At 38.2% G+C, this 20,749-nt stretch overlaps 3 protein-coding genes and 1 pseudogene across 3 annotated transcripts; all 4 read right to left on the bottom strand.

The window, feature by feature from the left end:
- Positions 1-2,419: 2,419 nt before the first annotated feature.
- LOC119979857 (homeobox-leucine zipper protein HOX3-like) lies at positions 2,420-5,582 on the bottom strand. The gene is made up of 4 exons (XM_038822481.1): positions 5,390-5,582; positions 4,996-5,192; positions 4,806-4,885; positions 2,420-2,953 (listed from the first exon to the last, which is right to left on the bottom strand). The coding sequence occupies exons 1-4, from the start codon at positions 5,463-5,465 to the stop codon at positions 2,614-2,616; spliced, it is 693 nt and encodes a 230-aa protein (XP_038678409.1). The 5' UTR covers positions 5,466-5,582; the 3' UTR covers positions 2,420-2,613.
- A 5,983-nt stretch (positions 5,583-11,565) lies between these two features.
- Positions 11,566-14,160, bottom strand: LOC120007149 (annotated as a pseudogene).
- A 268-nt stretch (positions 14,161-14,428) lies between these two features.
- LOC119980693 lies at positions 14,429-15,576 on the bottom strand. The gene is made up of 2 exons (XM_038823491.1): positions 15,310-15,576; positions 14,429-15,121 (listed from the first exon to the last, which is right to left on the bottom strand). The coding sequence occupies exons 1-2, from the start codon at positions 15,481-15,483 to the stop codon at positions 14,687-14,689; spliced, it is 609 nt and encodes a 202-aa protein (XP_038679419.1). The 5' UTR covers positions 15,484-15,576; the 3' UTR covers positions 14,429-14,686.
- A 332-nt stretch (positions 15,577-15,908) lies between these two features.
- On the bottom strand, positions 15,909-19,111 carry LOC120009034 (nudix hydrolase 25-like). Its single transcript, XM_038859471.1, has 7 exons — positions 18,933-19,111; positions 18,746-18,848; positions 17,848-17,898; positions 17,197-17,289; positions 16,861-16,955; positions 16,351-16,462; positions 15,909-16,240 (listed from the first exon to the last, which is right to left on the bottom strand). Exons 1-7 carry the CDS (start codon positions 19,094-19,096, stop codon positions 16,175-16,177), a joined length of 684 nt encoding a protein of 227 aa, XP_038715399.1. The 5' UTR covers positions 19,097-19,111; the 3' UTR covers positions 15,909-16,174.
- Between the last annotated feature and the right edge of the window lie 1,638 nt (positions 19,112-20,749).

The following is a 20,749-nucleotide window of genomic DNA, read 5'->3' as shown; positions in this document are numbered from 1 at the left end:
AAGTCTTCGTAAAGTCCACCTTTGTAAAAGAATCCAATTGGAACCAAAATATCCTTACATGTTCTCCATCTTCTGTCCACTATAATAATCAGCAGCTTTATAAATTAACATATAAAAGTTATCGGACAACATAATAATATTAATAAATAAACAAATATTTTGAGGGTCGAATTTTTTTCCAAAAAGGCTAAAAGCTGAGGCCCATCAAGAAATCCATGAAACTGGATCTGTTTAGCCCATCCGTTGAGGAGTGGGTCTCAGTTTATTGGGCCTTTTTCACGGTTAGTTTTGTCTTTTGTGGACCAAAGCTAGACTAATGGACGGATCACGTCTTTAAAGTTTAAAGTTTAAAGTTTAAAGTTTAAACTCTTGAGTTATAGATTGGTTGCACGTGTTGTCATGAGATCGAGCAAGATATTTTCAGATTCCCACCATAATGTGATCACAACCACCATTCATTGTCCGACACGTAGCACTAACGTTGACTCACCATGTGAAAAATATCCAGTAGGATTTCTAAATCTAAGTCTGATATTTAATGGAGGTTGATAGATAGGGATTAGGTTTCTTGGTTTAGGGGTTGTTGACTTTGTTTATTGACTCTTAAACCCTACCATGTGAATGAAAATAACATTCTTCATGGAACGTTTCGTACAAAAAATGGTCTCAGAAAATCAAATTTTATGTGAAAATTGACAAAAGAGTGTAAAATAGTCCATGGAGAGACTTCATGGAGCAATTTTAATAGGGCTGAGAACATGTCCAAATGTTTGCTTTGGCTTATTAAGGTTGGAAACAAGTTTCTGACAATGTGTAATTTCTGAGTTGTGAATGAAAGCAGGAGTTGAGAGTCCCATGTAAATGTTGGGTTGGGAGGGTGTCAAATCTGTGGTTATTTGGCTAGCTAGCTGTACTGCCCCAAAGACAAATAAATTGGTCATTGAATGTACGTAATTTCCAAAGGCAACAACCTAATAATAAAAATGGTGTTCTTGTTCTAATGACTTGAGAGAAGAATTTGATTTTGTGCAACACTGGTTGCAGGGTAATTAAGGTCCATGTCTCAGACAGGAAAGGAGTGTCCCTTCCTGCTTAAATGAAAGGATAGATCATATATATACAGAAGCTCTCTCACACCTCTTAGCTGTCTTCGCCATTGAAAAGATGTCTGGTTTCCAGTGTGGTTTTTCATACTTCTCGTGTTCTTGTTAAATTGTTCATGATTTAACATGGTTGTCACCGTCCTTGTATCATGTCCCCTGCCTTGTAGAAGTTAAGACAGCTTAGCTGGCAAACAGATTTGTTAGATCCCACATCGACTGGATGGTTATTATTTTAGCAGAAAAAGAGAGGAGCATGGACGTGCCATTGGTGGGCTTTAGTGCTGGGCCATTGGTTCAGTTAATTGTCATAAGCTTGGGCTTAACTCACCAGCTATTTGTCCAATGCAATCAAGTAAACAGCCCATTTTGGCAAATCTTTATTGAAGGCCCAAATTATCTGGGATTCCCAATTGCTGGTTACCTAGTTTTTTTAAAGGGCCTAAACAGTTTGGGCTCGAATTAGCCAACAAAGCACAAATGGCGTGCATATGCAGATTTACGGGCATTTTGTAATTTGAACGTTATACCAACTCCAACAAGGCTGTTGGGCTTCAAACAAAGGTCTTGGAGTATTAACAGGGAACGAGGGAACTCCGAAAATCTCAGTCTGGTAGACAAAAACACAAAGTGTGATTAGGGGTGGATGTAGGAATTTATGTGAGGTAGACAAAATTTAATGCGGGTTCGGGGATAGTGCGTGCGGATTTTTTTGGGTTATTTATTAATTATGCATGTGAAAATACGAAAAATAACACTAAAAAATAATAGCGATAAGTAATAATTGAGAAGATGGATACAGAAAATTGGAGATAGAGAATTACCTTTGTGATTTGTCAGTTTGTCTCTCTTTCGAACGTCTTTCTCTTTCAGATTAGCACTCTCTTACTGTCTTTCAGTCGAACTGGATAGTCTCTCTTAGACTCTTACGTGAGGGGGAAGGAGGAGAGGGGGAATACAAGGTTGCCTGGGCTGGGATAGTGGTAAAGACAGGTTGCATGGGCTGAGATAGTGAGATGGGCTGGGCCATTTAACAAGTTTGGGTGGGTTGTGGGCAACAATTAACAATCACGTTGGGCAAAATTAAAAAAGACCCAAAATATATATACTATGTTAAAAAATATATATAATTTGAGGGTGCCCAACAACAATAGTTACGCCTTAGTTATGATGTGACACACTTTTCAAATTATTATATAATAATTATACACTTCTGAAATTGTAGAGCTTCAGATCCAATAACAGTGTGATTTTGCCTTACGCACGTGAAAATTTGGTGATATTAATTCTGGGTATCTGAAAAAAAACAACTAAGGCGGTAAAATATGAATGGAAAATCAGCTGCCAATTACGTTGAAATATCCCATATAACAATTAACATTATAAAATGGATACCTAACTAGTAATTAGTACCAATCTCCATATCCATGTGTGAGTAAATTATTAGAAACATTAATTACGTATTCTAATTAATTTAAAGTTATTTGTACTTACTTGACTTGCCCAATCCTGATTATTGACAAGCCGCATAAGATTGTCGCGAAGGGAGGGTTGGTGCACGCAGTTTAGAAGACAAGGTGGCCGCAATTATGTGGGTCGAGTCGCCGGTCGTGACAGTCGTGGTTGGGCCCTTGTCCACCGCGGCGGATGTCACGCGCTCGCAGCGAGGGCACATTGTGAGTGTGGATACTGGTAGTGGCTCGCAACTGTGGGGGGACATCACTGTTGGTGGAGCCACCTTCATGGCCCTCAGCTCCTCCACCTCCTTTCGTAGCCTCCGATTCTGCTCCTTCAGCGACCCGAACCATCTCTTCAAGAACTCGCACTCCATCTCTGTCTGCCTCAACTTGCTCCTGTTACATTTAACACACAATATTAACGTGTTAATTTTGTCATATTACAATTGTTAGTTTAGACACAAACATAGAATAATTTGTTAGAAAAAGAGTTCATAGTCAAATGGACGGAGTCTTAATTTGAATACCATGTTATAATTTTTTTTGTCCGAACACTACAAATTAATTTCATCCGCTTTGTTCCAAAGATTCACACTATTTTGTTCTTCTTAAACCATTGCCATTAGTTTTTAGGCCCAGAAAATACGTTGGTTGTGTGAAATGGACTAGATCTTTACTTATATGTCACTCGATTGAGTTATATGAATATGATATGGGATAAAATATTTGACATAATTACAAGTCCAAATGGTACCTACTTTTCTTTATTGATTTATTCGACTTGTATATGTAATACAAGGCATCAATAGAGAACTAGAGAAGCACGGTTGGAGACCATACAATAATGAGTCAAAGTGGCACTTATTAATAACTACGTAGAGTAGAGTGATCATGATATGACTGGCACACGAGGCTGAAGAAACACATGCACATCTTATATATAATCAAAAACTACGTCCTTTTTAATCCTTGTCGGGTTATCATGTTAACATATATAATTACTTCATTTCATTTCAGTTTCTAATCATCAACAAGGTGTTTTCTTGAAAGAAAACATCTCATAGTAACTTTGAGCTTCAACGTGCTTATACTAAAGCACTATTGAGATAGGAAACCTCCTAGGAAGATAAAGTCGTACAGACTTGATGTATCTTTTAGGAACCGAATAATCAAAAGCGCACAATATTGTTGATGTGTTTGGGCTGAAAATTATAATATAGATGTTTCGGACAACCCTAATTATACATATCCATTTATTCACATAAACCTAGTTGCTCGTGATACAACATAACCATGAATGTGCATAAATTATTTATTTTTCACAAAGTATTTCGTGTATATATTATTAATATATATACAAAGACATAAATGTAAATATAAAAGTGTAATTCTTAGCAACTTTTGTTGTCTATACTTAACCCTTTTTCTCAAAAAAAAAAAAAACTTATAAGATTTGCATATCCATACGTATAAAAAAATTTCTCAGTTTTTACCCTCCTTAATAACACAAGCACCAAAAAAGTGGTGAATTTCAAGAAAAGGTAGGGTTTGGGAATGATAGGAAAGCTCGTCGCAATTGAAAGGAATCCAAGGAAATTTACCTCAACAAAATTTCAGCCTAAAACTATTCAAGGATCACATATATGAGGCAACCTAATAACCAATTAATTAATTTCTAGTTATTTCTTAATCCCTTAAAACACTTTGAATGATTATACTCAAAAAATATCCTTATTACTTCATTCAATTTTATGTCCATTTTTCTACTTAATATATTTTATAGTTAGAGGATATATTATTACATTGGCATTACTAGCATCCAAGGAAGTCTGGATTATATGAAGACGAAGTAATGTTGACCTATAACTCTACACAAAGAAACCACGATAATCATCAATGGTGTCTGACTTTCAGGCTTTACAACAGTATTCTACGGGGCTGTAGAATCAGATTGGGATCATATGTTTTGTCATATTCTATTAACTCGATATCTCAACTACCAGAAATTAAAACGCATGTTAAAGGTATCACAGTTGTCCAGTCTGTTTATTAAATTGAAAAAATTATTTGGACTCCAAACTAGAAAACGGACTGCTGAACATCTATGATTAAAATTTCAGAAAAATTGGGGTGATTTCAACTGTAGAGACCGTCTTCCGCTCTATCTACACCAATACTGGCCCTTCCAATCTCAAGTACCCAAAATTAATATCATCGGATACGGAATGTTAAAGTTACAGTACCGTACCTGGCTCTACGGTTTTGAAACCACACCTCCACTTGCCTTGGCCTCAGTTTCAACTGCAAAGCTAACGCATCCTTCTGTCTCTACAAACACACACACCCCAAACAAAGCCCCCAAAAAGCTTTAAAAGGAGTACACGTGGCAAAATATAATCTATAGAGATAGGGAGGAAGGAGAAGGACTAATTAATTACAGGGTTTAAGGTGTGGTTGTGTCTGAAACTCTCTTCTAGAAGACGAGATTGTTCCTTTGTGAGACGGAGCTTCTTGCGAGGTTGGCCTCCTCCTCCTCCGTTAACGCCACCGATTTCCTCTTCGTCTTCCATTCCTGCCGTGATCCATTCCTCTTCTCCTTCACCTGATGGTACTTGGTTTATGTCCAAATCCCTCACTAAAACAAAAAAAAAAAAAAACAATTAATTAACATCAAATTATTCCCATCCCATCAATAAGATATTAAGATCCTTAAAAAAGTTTGGAAATTCTCATGTAATTAACCGAGAAAACAAACAAGAAAACCAAACCTAGAACGATCAAGATCGTGTTAGTTAAATTAACATTAAACCCAATAGGTTAATATGAACTTACCAAATGAAGAAAGAGGAGGAGATGAAGAGACGCCGGGCATGGATATTGTCAATTCCAAGCTTGAAGAGGTTTCCATTAAAAATTTGCACAACGAAGATAAATTATATATCAAAAAGATTGAATTTTTGGTAGAGAAAGTGATAGATTAGTAAAGAAAAGAAAGAAAAAGTAGAGAGAGAGAGAGAGAGAGAGAGAGAGAGAGTATGAAATAGAGGAGGAGGGGGAGGTTATAACTGAATAAGGTTTAAAAAGAAAATAAAAAATTGAGGGTAAAAAACATTTTCCAAATATAGAAAAAGGATAGATACATAGGTCAACTAAATAGAGGAAGAAAATTTAGGGTTTCGGACAATGGTCGTCAAGTCAAATGGGTGACCCCATCCGATCGAAGACACGTGTCAGTTGATGAAACAAATGGTTTCATTAGTGAGAGGAGAATTAAGTAATTAACTGGCTAGTTTTCTCTTTAGGTGAATCAGAGCATCCACATTGTGCCCACACTCCAAACACAATAATTCTTATGCAACTATCAATTTAATAAGTGCTACATTCTAATATACCCATAATGGACACACTTGAGCTAGCATTCCATACTCATTTTCTCTCTCTTCTCTTTCTTCTTTTTCATCATTTCTCTCTTACTTTTCATCACATCTCTTTTCCTTTTCATCATCTCTTTTCACTATTCATGAACAAGAAACACTTCAAATATGGAGTAGCTACAAAATTTTCATATGTTTTAGAGTATTAAAATATGTCAATTGTAAACATATAACATTAAATTTATCAAGAAAGTATAATTTCAATAACTCTAAAAGCACTCATTGTGGATGTTCTCACGTTGTGGGTTGAAAGGTCAGCCGCTGAAATGATTGCACCCTGGACTAAGAGCCTCAGAGTCGGCCCGACAAGGGCATTTTTGGAACAAAATAAACTATGATTTAATCTGGGCCGTTGGTTCTGGGATCCACATAGTAATGGTCGGAAATTCAATGCATGTATGGTTACTTTCTGGATTATTAGTGATTTAAATATTTAGTGCGGTGCAGAAAGGAATTGTAACGCCAGTTTAGTAAAGAAGAATCGCTTCTTTTGGGAACAAAGTCATTCATTAATATTAATATATTGTATACATGTATGTGCATTGAATGCAATCGTCAATGGCGGCCTTGACCATTTTCAATGAATCTCATAATCACAAAAATAAAATTTAATTATTTAGTTTGTTACGACTGTCCCAAGAATTATGGTTAACGATTCACCACAACATATCATACGTGATAAATGTTTTTTCACATGTTTTTCTAAACTTAAAATACATATTCCAATAGAGTTTTTCAGACTCCAAAACATTTTTTTTATTATTATTTATCCAATGCCCTAAGAGTACTCGATAGCATTTTTCATTAATTATTTAAAAACTAAACAGTTGATCACCAGGTCACCTCTCAACCTATTTTAATTACTGCTTTTAACTCGTCATTATATTATACTGTGGTCTAAGAATATTGAATGGAGAAGAGAATAGTCTTGGTCTCTTAAATCAGTGAATTGATACAATTTTTCTCTTTTGACCAGAGAACTGAAACCATGAAAAGAAATAGGTATTTGGGTCAATTCAATCTGCTTCTTCAAGGGGTTGGTTTCAGACATATTTGCTTCAACTTAACTTTGAATAATATTATGGGTTAGAAGCTGAAGTGCTTGACCTAAAAAAATTTGGCTAACAGGAGGGAACAATCACAAACAATTATGAAACTTCCTTAAAATGATTTGATTTGGTTGAGAGTGAATCTTTCAGGTTAACCAACTGGGGCTCCTGCTGTAGCCTAGCCTGTAGGTACATCAGGAACTGTGGCCATCAACGATTGTGGTGTGCTCACAATCTCTCGAGAGAACTTGTATATAAAGCCCACAGCCATTGAATGTGCATACCCCAAATTATGCTTATAGTTGAGGTAAAACAAAATACTTTACAAGTCAAGATTTTATAAATGTTGATGGTAGAGGATTTTTTTAAGGATAAAACCGTGTGTCTTGGGACTCAAAGCGGACAATACATCCACAAGTTGTTCGAGTTGGATATTCTTACATGGTATCAAACGGTTTAGGTCAACTATTGGGTCATTCGGAGGTTCTTGTGGATAAACTACCCACAAGGTGAGAGATATCACAATGACCCTAACTCGTATAGTACTCATATTTGTCTCGCATAACGGAGGACGGACAATAATTTTTAAAAATTATTTGGATTTGATTTTCCTAGAAGATGTTAATTAAAGACTCTTGACGTCTGTTGTGGAATCTATTTTGTTGTACCATTCAAATTAAGGAGTCGTGTCATGCATGCTTCATGGTCACGAGACTTATGATCAATTGGTCCAGTGAAAGCATTAGTCAATTTATATATTTTTTCTTGCAAACATTAAGATTATGGGAGCCGTCTTGGTTGGAGAATATGACTGGAAGCCAAATGTGAAAATACATTTAATAGATTTAGCATTCCACGCTTGTGGTACGATACAGTATCAAGTGTAATATTTATTAGGAATAGGAACACTTAAGAATTTGGATAAAAATGGTACAGTATTTAACCAACAAACACATAGAATATATATATATATATATATATATATATATTGTGTCGTCCAATCATAGGCTACAACATATAAAATTATTATGTTCCATATTTATGTATTTTACTTTACTTTCTTTATTTTTTTATTTTTTGGGAATTTGAGGACAAGAAAGAAAATTTGTTTCATGCCACTCCATTTCCCTACAATTTATTTACATTTTCCTTACACTTCCAATTTCCAATCCCACTATGTGAACATAGCAAAATCATTTCTGAGTTATGTGGTTGCATACTTCTATCGTTTTGGGTTTTGGCAACCACTCTCTAGAAATATTTCCCATATAAAGGATTTATTAATTATTATTTTGGTTAAATGTTTCTTTTGCTTTGCTCTGAATGTTTCAAAATGGTTAGGATGATGTTGGCAATGATGTCAACACATGTCCTTTATGTATAGCCCCTTTTTATCTCGTATTTCTACCTATTCCTAAACAATATCACAACTTTTTGTCGGAGATAGATTCTATTGGAGATGGTGTTGGAGAGGTTGTACAAGAACATATCTTTTCATTTTTCCTTCATGAACTCATGATATGATTGGAATTTATATATCCACCAGACAATAATCTTCATGACTAAAACCCATTAGGTATATGTGCCAAATTAGTGGCCTATAGTGACATGGATTTAGTGTGGGATTTTCTAGTGGGATTTTCTTTACATTTTGAGATGGACATATATCCTCTTTAGTATTAATCCATGGCCATGTGAAACGAGCCAGGGATACAATTCTCGTTCAAAATCATGTTAAATTATTGGTTTTTTAAAAAAAAATTGATGTATTAGTGTGTAAGTGTTAGACTTTAGTATTTAGGTTCATATCGAATGTTCAAAAAACGAACTTGTATGATGATGATGACATTCAGGTTAAAAAAACACAATTATGATAGGGATCTCAGTAGTTGATACCTATTGTTGAGTTACACACATATAATTTTATGTGACGCTGAATTATACACACATAATTTTCCTAAATTTATTGAGATACTGTGCATTTAACTCAGCAATGAGATAACTAGATACCAATCACATAGATCTTTATCATTGAGGAAACATAGTGTGAGAACGTGGGGCCAACCTTGATGATTAGGTTATGGACAGACCAAGGAACATTAAAACTCATAAGTGACCCCACTATTATGACTGATAGGGAACCGGACTGGGTCCGACTTGTCTCTTTGTCTTTCCTTTCAACAGTTGAACTGCTGTTTGGACGTCACTGGTGTAGTACATCAATGGCTTTGAAGATTTCCATGCCGTGTAATCTCAGTGGATGGCACGTGGAGGCTCCATCAATACTACCCCAAGACTATGTAAAATTTGATGGAAATTCTGGTTGGGGGCTTTTTAGTCGAAACAATCAGTGTTTCTTTGATTAGCATATATGCTTTACGAGAGATCATGGGAGCTATTTTCAATTTCAATGGTGATTATTGTATGAAATGCACCGTAATATACGCTTGCCGACATTACATTTCCTCGATCAATTGATGTAATGAGAGAGAGATCATTGATTAATACACTAATCCATTCTCATGAACACTTAATCACCATAATAATCAAAAGTAAAAGTCTGAACTCTTGATTAATTGTGTTTTTCTCTCCGTTTACTATTATTTACTGTTGTGCTAAGACTCATGTACCCACAAACAAAGCATGCAATGGACTGATCAAACAAGCATCCAATCTAAGTAATAGCAGATAAATAAAAGCAAATAAGAAGGAGACATGAAATTTCGGTGGTTCAGTATAAACTATAAAGCCTATGTCAACGGAAGGTAGAAGATGTTTGCATTATGTTGGAGAAGAGATATACAGTGAAGAATCCACCAAATACTGGTAGATCAAGCCCTCAATAGCTCTCTTACTCATTCATAAATGTGTTCTCTCACAAAATCGCGACTCTCACAAAGTTCGGGTTAAAACTCTTGCAAAAATCTATTTATATCAGCTGGGCAACGCACCGATCTGCGAAAGGTGGGAACACTTGACTCTCCAAGGTAATAGAATACGTCCGGACAGCACCTGGGCATGTCCGAATAGAAGTGTCTCCGACTCCCAAATGGTCCAAATTGTCCAGACAACACCTAAGACCTGTTCGGACAGAATAGCTGTCAGACAAACAGCAGCAACAACTGGAAAATGCAGAACCAAGCCAAAATATCACATTTACTTCATATCATTAGGGACAAAAAGAAATAAAATAGCTAATGCTAACGCTGCACATCATTATAATGCCATTAAAACAACATATCCAATCATTTAAATTATGGAATTCGTAGGTTTGGTAAATGGAGTTTTTGGACCGGAGTGCATGATGGTCTAACCAAGCACTTGTAATAAAATTCCGAAGGAACTGAAATTACCTGTTGAGTGGAAGCCCATGGCCCACCCAACTCGATGATGCATTGGGCCCAGAATGCAAGAACAGAGGCCCATGGATTATCCGAGAAAATTGAGGACTTTCATCTTATCATATGAAGCAGTGAAATCTCATGCAGTAAAGTATTGGCCAATATATCGTGATGATCGCAGGAGATGTTAAGCTTTCGGATGAATTTTCTTGGTGCCTCTTGTGTTTGCGCGATCCAAGTCTTGAAGCTTCTTCCCTGTTCGTGCCATGAACAGCAATACTTACTGCCCTAATTATTTGGGCTATAAGGCTCATTCATAGAGTCTGAAGTTATTGGGCTTTTATGCTAGTGGGCTTCTTAGTTACTTTTGTCTTTGTGGGCTCCTTTGTATTGTTTCCGTCCAGCTCTTATAATAGCTGTGTTTAAACGACACAGTTTAAGAAACATTAGACGAAGAAACCTAGGGTGTAATTAATACTCGTAATAAAAAAAGGCTCATTTGACTTGACTCATCTGAGCGTTGATCAGTCGGTCTTATATGGACGACGAAACCTAGGGTTCAGCCGTGAATCATCAGTGTCAGCGTCTCTGAAAAAATGGTGGTAAGGAATTTTCATGGCGGTAGGGGTTGAGGCAAACAGGGGAGAGCAGTGTGAATCAGTGGCTCTGAAATATCTGTAGGTATTCTACAGGGTGCCCTGCCAATTCAGCCCTTTCACATCAAACCTTGATGGTATCATAGTACGGGTTACGTGCTTGATGGGTTGCGCTGGACGTGTGCTTCGGTTCCTGTAGATCTTGAAAAAGCTTTATCGGCCGAAGTTATAACTCTCCGCTGCCCATCGTTCTCTTTTTCACGAACCTGCCTCCAAACGCTATTACATGACGATCAAAGGTCATTGCTGTCTTTGAAAATTTTTTGAGACAAATAAATCAAAGTTTAGATTTGGATTCGTGTTCTTCTCCATTCTTCTGAAAAAAGTATGCGTTTCTTCATGCTTGATTTGAGTTTGAATTGGCGTCTTGTTTTACCAAACAGATAAGTTTTAAAACAAACTTGAACACTTTTTTGTGGCATTTATGAATTAATTTTTATGCTGATTTGCTCTAAATTGATTGGAAACAGAAGTCTTCAACGCTGTTTGAATGCTTTCTGGAGGTAAGGCGATGAATAAACATAGCAAGGATGGAAAAGCTTTATACTTTATTGCAAGTTGAATAAACAACAGCAAGGAGAATAATTTCTGAATTCAAATAGTTCCCTTGAAAAATGAAGGCTAATCTTCATCCATCTTATGGCCAAACAGTCCCCTCTCTGAAACCCAGTTTTCTATCATTGCCTGAGAGTTCACTGGCTGGTCAGTTGACACAAGATGGCCAGCTCCCATCACCACTACATGGCTCAAACTCCCTCACTTCTGTACATACCCTGCAAGCTCTCCATTTACTTTCCAAACCTCTCTCTCAGCCTTCAAAAAACTTCCTATGCCCTCCCATGTCAGTGTCTTGACCCATGCCTCAGTTGAAACCACACCATCTCTTAAATCAAACAGCCCTTGATACAGCAAAACCTTACTCTTTTTCACTAAGAACTCAACCATGTATTTCACACTCTTCATCACATCCTTATGCAGTGCAGCCCCTACCACATAGCTACAATCTTCATACCCCATTGATTCTTTCACTCCCAATGCCTTCTTCGATGCTTCATGGTTCTAACCTGGTCACCAAGGCTGTGTTATACGGTGCTTTCTTTGTAAAGTCAAACAAAGTGACCAATCCTGTCATGTTCTGCAACAGGTCCAACAATCTGTTTCTTGCATCTGTTGCTGCACTCCCCATTTTAACTAGCTTAACAGCCTCGGACTGATCTTTCTCCAATTCCACCTTTTGCTTCTCATTAATTAAACCAGAATAGTAAGCATTCAAGGTGTAGTGGCCAAAAATCGTCATATGACGGTCAACGCAATACCAGACGGTCAACACATTAAAGGACGTCCAACGCCAAATTTATGCTTAACCATTCAATAGATGTGACATGAAGGACGCACAAGACCATCTACATCTAGCGCCTTCGGCGGCCCATGAAGGAGCGCCCGAGCCGGAGATGTTTAACATAACTGATCATCAAGAGACAGAGACCATGCACACCTCAGGTACACGTCCTGCATCATATTCACATATATCTGTACATGCATATACCTCATACCATATTGATCGTACACCTAAACCACTATCTCTTATCCTGCCTCCGCCGTCCTGAGGTAACGGTCGTCTGAGATCGTTGTCGAACCTGGCCTCGACAAATCAGACAGCCTAGCGCGCCGTATCAGACAGTCTGCAACCACCTCCTGACACTGAGCCGCCTGACCACTGAACAACCCCGACCTCAACCAACCAAAATAGGCCGCTTGTCCTGACACTCGACACCACCTCCCCATATCTGCTTGCAAACCGTACTACAATACCCAGTGTGTCAGCCTTGGTCGGCTGGTTACCCCACTATAAAAGGCCCCCCTCCTCCTCGGGAGCGGTATACGCAATCTTAGAGACGGAGACCCATAGCTCTTTCACCTTCTTCAACCTTTAGCTCACTCAAAGCTACCTTGCATCTTGCATCCACCATTCTCATACTAGCATTTACACTTTACAATTCTTATATCTTTGCTTTGACCAACCTGATTCCGATTGACTAACTTGAGCGTCGGAGGTTCTTTGGCAGGTACCTCACTGGTGCCCAAGTTTTTTGATCTCAACCTTGCTTTGTTTCTCAGGACTCCGCTGTAGAAGGCCTCCATATAAATTACGTTGACTATTCAACGATTGTAGATTCGGGTATCTACGCAAGGCATGAGTATTGACTTGGATCATTGGGTCTGTTAACCCATCACCTATGGCAACACGTGTCAAATTCACTTGCTCTAACTCTGGTAACCGCATATTCTTCTTCAAAATATAGTACCCAATTGCAGGAACATACTTCCCTGCATAACTTTCCCCAGTGATGTATATGGAGCGATTTTGGAACACTGGATCTGACTTTATAAACCCTGTGATTGCCACAAATAGGTGCTTGGCAACAACATGCTGATCTGTTGGGATCTCTTCAGGCTTGGGAGCAATGCTAAACCCGGTTCCTATTGGGTTATCAAGGAAAAGAAGGCCATAGATGCGGTTCCAAGCACCAGGATTGGCTTCAAGCGTAATGTGTTCGACGTTTTGACTCTTAGAACTAGTGACACGCCAAGGGCCAAGCTCGAGGAAGTTGCCAATCATGGAGGAGCATCCAGGGCCTCCCTGGAGCCAAATGAGTAGTGGGGTTTGGGTAAGGGGAGAGGTAGAGCTCTGAGCTTCGTAGTAAGTGTAGTAAATTGCAGAGCCGGTGGAGGGATTGACGGGGAGATAGCCGGATTTGGTGGGGAGAGCTTCATCTGGAAAGATAGCAGTCGAAGCAGGTACAGATGAGGCTTGGTGATGGTAAGAGCAGAGTAAGAGGAGAATGAAGAAGGAGACTCTGCCTGTTGACTCCATCTGTTCTGAGGCGGCTGAAGCTGCGTGTTTTGCTTCGTCTCAATCATTTGTACAGATACCTCAGTTGTTTGTATTGACTATTGTGCTTTGATTTTCCTTCTCCATGTGTCTCCAGCTGGATTGGATATCTATCAGTTTCATTTCGGGCGTTCGATTTGTAGACTAGTGTTATTTTCATTTTATCTCCTGTTTTGTACCCCAACCATTTAATGTTATCGCTGATTGTTGTTTGTTAGTAATCTCTCACTTTCACTAGCTATGCACGTAAATCTGTTTGAAATTTTGTCTCAACCGTAAATCTTGATTTCAGGTTCTTCTTACTACAGCCATACAGAGACGGAGGTAGCAAGGGACCGGGGGGGGGGGGGGGGGAATAACTGTTTCAAAACAATCATTATATGTCGAACTGAGTCCTGCCAAAACAAAATATATGACCAATTTAAAGGGAAAAACATCTTTGATTTCCATAGATGAGAAATGTAGGAAAATGTTCTGACCACTTTATGGAAGAACAAATGGGACTAACATTTTTCTCATTGATAATGTTATCCTGAACAAGCTAGAGCTAACGTGGGTTCGCTATGTATGATGCATAAATCATACTCTAGACTGGCAAATTACAAAAGAAAACCAGATTTTCTTACATATGGTGGTTTCCTTGAGTCCTAAACCTGCATAGAAGTTTCCTCACAGGTAACAAAATATACCAAAACATACAGATACAGCCCCCCACAGCAATACCCTTTCACCACCTCAATTTGGTGTTCTGTTCCTTCATTGAATCATTTTCGATGTCTTGAATTTGATTCGTAGTTTTAATGCTTCAGTTTTTCCCAATTGTTCTTGAAAATCACTTTCAGAGGATTGAATTTCCTCTCCAGTCACTTTACTCTCTTCCTCCTCTGCCTGATATGAGTATTGGTCTCCACCTGAACTGCAACTACCACCATGCATCTTCCTCCACGGCTCCTCTATCTGATCTCTGTCATGCTCATCACCAAAATCTGAAGTTTTGTTGCCTAGAAGAATATACCTTCCGTAACCTGTAAGCACAATTTCTCCCTGTCCACAAAGCTTCCTCAAATGATGACTCAAGAAACTCTCATGCCCCCATGGCAACCCCTCGTACTCTTTCTTTATAAACCCAGATATTGCCTCTATTGTTGACCCCCCTTCCTCTCTCAGCTTTGCAATCGCCGTTTGTATCATCTAACACACAGTCACATTGAAAACCATAAAAAAAAGGAAAGAAATGTGAAACATCTTGAAATTTCAGAAAATGCAGGGAAACAAAGCATTAATTGTGCTTACGAAAGCTGCCAAATTCTCAAATTCCTTCCAAAAATAGCCAAAATGGGAAAGCAGAAGGTGATTCTGAGCTAATTGAAGAAGATTACCAGGGAGTAGGGAGGGTGATCGGGGGTTTTGAAAGTTGGAAACTCTTGGTGGAGGCGTTGGTCAATGCGGGACCGAAGCTCGTCGGAAAGGGTCTTTGAGCGGAGGAAATTCACCAACACGGCCTCTCTAAAATTGCTCATCTTGCGCTGTCGCCTCTGGTCCATGCCTTCCATTCTGCGGGTCCTCAAGAGTACGAACGAAGTGTTTGCGGCTAAGAAAGATCAGGATTTGGACACTTTTCTTCTTTCTTTTCGTGTTGTCTACTTGTCTTTAAAATCAATTTAGGGCTTGCCCATTTGAGGTGTTCAGGGGTGTTGGGTTGGGACAAAACTTCTCTATTAAGTTATATATAAAAATCTCAACACCTCCCAACCAACATCCCCGAACACCCCAAACGGGCAAGCCTAGGGTGAGGACGGACATGGACATCTGGCAGGTAAATCATGAATGAATAATTAATCACTTTACCAAGTACTCTACTTGTTATTCACACAGAAATTTATTACTTGACGTGACGACATGCCTTGCACGCACAAACGTGTTGTTAAGTTGGGTCAAAACCCAACGTGTGACCACAATGATCAATGCCACTACATCAAAACCAAACGGATTCCACTTTTATGGTTACACTATACATTTTTTAGTTGCAAGACCCGGAAAGTAAGTAACGGCACATGAAGAGTTCAACAAAAAATTAGTAAGCAAGCCTCTAATTTGAAATTGTAGCCGACATATCCATTTACAGAGGAGAAAGTTTTATGGAGACCAGAGGTGAAGGATATCACTGGGGGGGGGGGGGAGTAACTACAAGAACAGAGCAGTTCACCACTTGGATGATTTACATGATCTAGCAGCTTTTCCATCTTAATTCAAATAAGGCTGGAAAGTTCTCACAACTTCTTCATACATAGGCCTCTTGTAATCCACTGCCTACAAAAACATATTCCCAACTCTTGTTAGGCCCTCAAGCATACGAAATGTAGTAAAAAAAACTCTCTGAAATTAGCATTACAACTAAGAAAGAATCTTGTGCAGCACACCTGCTCAATAACTTCTTCAGGGCTTGCCCATTTCCACTCTGAAAACTCTGTGTCTGCTCCGCCATTTGCTAAATTAATCTCACTATCGTCATTGGTCATTCGCGTAAGGAACCTGTCAACCATTTATATCATGCGTGGTAAGGCCTCAAACAAATCATAATAGAACGTGAGAAACTCTTACAAATTTGACAACATATGGCCCTTAGAAAGCTTGAAAAGAGTACAACTCATGCCATGTTGCTTTGCCGAACAATAGAATTGCATCATTTTCAAATGCGTCAAATTAAAAGAACGTGCTATGCAGAGACGGGAATGACTCAAACTATATTAATAGGAAGAAGATGACAATAAAGGCAGGCCTTATAAATACTGCAAAATGAACATTGCATTCCATTGCTACACCTGAAACATTAGCGTAATGTTGATCATATAATAAATGGAGCCACGCAATGATATATAAATAATACACATGCACATCTATGAACAAAACAGAATGGAAATCAGATGCACCATTTTTGTGCCTGCCCATGCCATTCACCTCCCCAGAGACGATTCACTTTGGCCTTGACAGCAGGGGAAAAATCGTACGTCAACCATTTTGGAACCTGTTAATATAAAAACTTTGTTACACGTATCCCTAATGCATTTTCAGAATCCTAATTTTACCGAGATCAAAAAAATCATTATGAAATTCAAACATGATCTTAATATTCAAGGTAACAGGCAAGCTAGTGAGAAAGACATGTCGTTACATATTTAGACGCTGACATAGATTGCCACCTCTAAAAAGGATATACATGAACAGCAAACCAGAACATAAGAGGAACAATCAGTTTTTTTACAAACCTCAGCAACAATTTCAGCAGATACTATTCCAGTTTCCTCCTGCAATCCCCTGATGGCTGCAGATTTGGGCTCCTCGTCATCTTCAATTCCTCCCTGAGAGAAGACAATTGGGAATAACCATTGAATGATTGTAAACTACCTTGAGTTGCAAAAAAACAGAAAGGAAGTAAAAACCATGAGTTTCCTAAAATGAGAACAGTGTGGACTGTGGAGGATATCTCACTAATAAAATTACTGTAGCCAAAGTTCTTCTTATGAAACACTTAAACCCAAAGACAGACTACAAAAAGAATCTTAACACCCAAGTAAACCCAAAGACAACAATCACTTGTCCTGACTCCTGAGAATCTAGGCAACTGCAGATTTCACCTAATAGTGAGCGTAGGCATTTACATGCAAATTTTTTGGAAGGGAACAAGTGATCATGAATAGGAAAGGCCATAAATCTTTTGATAATTCTAGGGCCAAGCATTTGCTAGGCGTGACATTTACGGAAAGACTACCTATTGCACAAGCCTACCAATTGCTGAGAATTCTAATCGACAAGATCATAAGAGTATATGGTAGCAATAAATTATTGTTCAAACTAAAAAAATGACATCAGATTTCTCAAGGACATAATTTGTTATCAACAGAGCAAGTGTGTACCACCTGAGGCATCTGCCATGCTCCTGGAACATTTAATCTCGAAGCCACAAAAATCTGCAAATTAAATTACAGACGATCAACAAAACTCTGTCTAGACTTGATGAAACACAAAAGAGAAAGCAAAATGCAGCTGAAAATATACACAAAGACAAGATATGGTGAATACGGCCACCTATTTTTATTTAACAAATCGTCTTCCTATAACCTCAACAAACTCGTGAAAAAGGAAAATCAATCACCGACCTAAAAACACATACAAAGATGCATGTATTTGCAAAACCCCAGATATTGAAGAGATTATTTGCTTAACCTCTTCGTATGTCTTACATCAATTAGTTTGATACTTCAAAGAGTCTAGTCTTCCCCGGAGCAACACCGTAGCCAGTACATTTTCCAATATTCAATCAATAACCACAATACCGGAAACCGGTAAATTAACGTTGCAAACTATAGTTCCATAAAAGTTTTCCTAGTACCATACTACTTTCTTTAATATGTATCCTGTATCATTAATATTTCTAATACTGAAATGAGAAAAACATGATATCTGCAAAAACCTATCTGACCACCTTCCTAATGGATTTTAAAAAATAAATAAAAATTCTGTAGAGAAAAAATTGGCATAATTTCAAACAGCAGTTAAGATTGAACTTTGCAGAACCTTGTTTCAGTTTTTCGCCAAAGTTTGCAACATATGCAAATTAATCATAGAAGTAACCACACGGTTCTCAATTCTCCAAATTCCTTACATGCAAATTCACAGCTGATCTTCCCAAACAAGCAACTTCAACAACAATACTATCGTACGTATATCAAGAATTCAACAAGTACATACAGAGCCAAACAGATTTTCAAAGAAAGAAAGATGGATGGAGAATATAATATATGGATTATGGAGTACCTGACTATCAGAGTTGATGAGACACACGCCAACTTGGGGGCGATAACCAGACGGGCAGCCCTCCATGCCTGCCTTCGATTCCTTGCACAGTAAATGCGATGGACTGATAAAAACAGACAATGTCTCGCAATCAGAAAAATTCAGAGAGAATCGATCATTCAAAGCATGAAGAAGAGGTGGTTTTTACGGGAATGAGTGACGCTGACCAACGACAAATCGGTGACTATTTTGCACTTTTACACTGAGTCTATGCGTGCAGTTATGCGGATCATGATTCTCTCTTATCCTGCGCACCCTTTTCACCACCAAAAAAGGAATGTTAAGATGCGAGGTTCCTCGTGTTAATATCATGAGCTGCAAGCCTATCACCGTCAAAAGGGGGGTTGATGGTGACGTGTCTCTCTTTGATTCTTGATCGGTGGAAGGAATGGAGGCGCACGATACTGTGAGGGGGGAGAGGAAATTTTTTGAGTGGGGAGTAAAAGCACTAAAGAACAAAAGGGAAATAAAAGAGTAGTGGGGGAGAGAAGTCGTTGACTTTCAGTACCTGAGTGGCAGCATCTGCTTTTTCAGATCATCATCATCGTCAGGAGAAAACAAACAAATTAAATATTGGGTAATATGCCATAGTCGCTGCTTTTGAACGCGTGTTCAACACTCTTTTCACGGACCTTTCTTTGCTTTCCTTCCTCTTTCGTGTCTCGACTCTCTCGAGTACGTCATGACACGCTCCTCCAGCTGCGATGGCTGACAGAAAGTCAGAATTTTCCTCATGAAAATACAGATGACCCTTGGGGGTCCAAGTTCTAATCCGGGTCCGGGTCCAGGTCCAGGTCCAGGTCCAATTGGTTGTTATGACTTTGGAGGGCTGCGAGCAAGCTAGTCCATTTCGGTAAGAGTAGGTCCGTTTAGAAAAGTAACACTATTCACTTATTCAGCCGTGCCTTGGTAAAATATGTGTCTTTCATATGAGTCTCATATGTAACTCACCTCGCATATTAAGGGATCATATGAAATCATAACCGCACCATATCAATGTTGATATTATAGGATTATATGTATTGCATAAACGATAGTGTTATTATTGATATGCACTCATTTTTCTTGTCATTGGTGAATCGTGACGTGATGCACTAACATTCATGCACTTGTGAGTTTGTGATTCTTGGATTAACCCACTAACTTATATCGTTATATGCACTTGCCATAGTCAGCCGATTATTTTACTCAACACGGCGTCGTTTCTTATAAAGATTTAAAGAAAGAAAAAAGTCAAAAAAAAACTCCAGATATACGCTATATGTTATTTTGTGCATTGTTCTTTATGGTTTTATTCCCTCGTCTTTATTGGAGTCTCAAATATAGGTTTTGGGCTTTTGGTGATTAAAGATTCGATGTATTGGACTACGTGAGTAGGCCCTCTTACTAAATTGGCTTTAATAGAAACCCAACTCGTGCAAACTTCCATGCGACAACCCTTGCTAGTCTTCCGCCCATTTTCAATTCACTATAGTTCTCGATGATTTTTTCCCGATGTACATGATAATCTGCCTGTTTGGTGCAGCATATCCATTGTACCAATTGTTGTTATCTTCTGTTGCACCAAACATGCAACGGAACTTGAGGATCCGTTGAAGGAAAAGAAGCTCCCTGAGGGTCTTTAATTGAAAATCAAACTATCCACTCTACTAAACAAACTCAATGTATAATATGAATCTACCACGTCTTATGTACTACAAATTTTGTTCTATATCAAATTAAATGGAGTAACAGGGTCTTGGATTAAACTCTCATATCAAGTGAATTTCCTTTATTACCATAGGTAAATGCTCCATAATTTTCGAATGCATGAGATGGGGGACTCATGAACCCAAAGGTTACAATATAGGATGAAATCTAATTTGATTGTTTATCCGATGAACTGCTGGTAAAAAAAAAAAAAAAAAAAAATAGTTGACATCAATGGTATGCAAAACCTGTCCACAAAAGTTAATAAATAATTTA

This window comes from Tripterygium wilfordii, chromosome 2 (assembly GCF_013401445.1).
Source record: "Tripterygium wilfordii isolate XIE 37 chromosome 2, ASM1340144v1, whole genome shotgun sequence".
Classification (NCBI taxonomy): Eukaryota; Viridiplantae; Streptophyta; class Magnoliopsida; order Celastrales; family Celastraceae; genus Tripterygium; species Tripterygium wilfordii.
This window is presented reverse-complemented; position numbering and strand designations above follow the sequence as displayed.

Excerpts from the sequence above, each read along its gene's own strand:
- LOC119979857 (XM_038822481.1), bottom strand. The coding sequence starts at position 5,465 with ATGGAAACCTCTTCAAGCTTGGAATTGACAATATCCATGCCCGGCGTC. Across the intron at positions 5,193-5,389 it reads TCCTCCTCTTTCTTCATTTG|TGAGGGATTTGGACATAAAC; the intron begins GTAAGTTCATAT and ends TTTTTGTTTTAG. Across the intron at positions 4,886-4,995 it reads ACAACCACACCTTAAACCCT|AGACAGAAGGATGCGTTAGC; the intron begins GTAATTAATTAG and ends GTGTGTTTGTAG.
- LOC119980693 (XM_038823491.1), bottom strand. The coding sequence starts at position 15,483 with ATGGAAGGCATGGACCAGAGGCGACAGCGCAAGATGAGCAATTTTAGA. Across the intron at positions 15,122-15,309 it reads ATCACCCTCCCTACTCCCTG|ATGATACAAACGGCGATTGC; the intron begins GTAATCTTCTTC and ends ACTGTGTGTTAG.
- LOC120009034 (XM_038859471.1), bottom strand. The coding sequence starts at position 19,096 with ATGATATTAACACGAGGAACCTCGCATCTTAACATTCCTTTTTTGGTG. Across the intron at positions 17,899-18,745 it reads TCATCAACTCTGATAGTCAG|ATTTTTGTGGCTTCGAGATT; the intron begins GTACTCCATAAT and ends TTTAATTTGCAG. Across the intron at positions 16,241-16,350 it reads CTGAAGAAGTTATTGAGCAG|GCAGTGGATTACAAGAGGCC; the intron begins GTGTGCTGCACA and ends ATGTTTTTGTAG.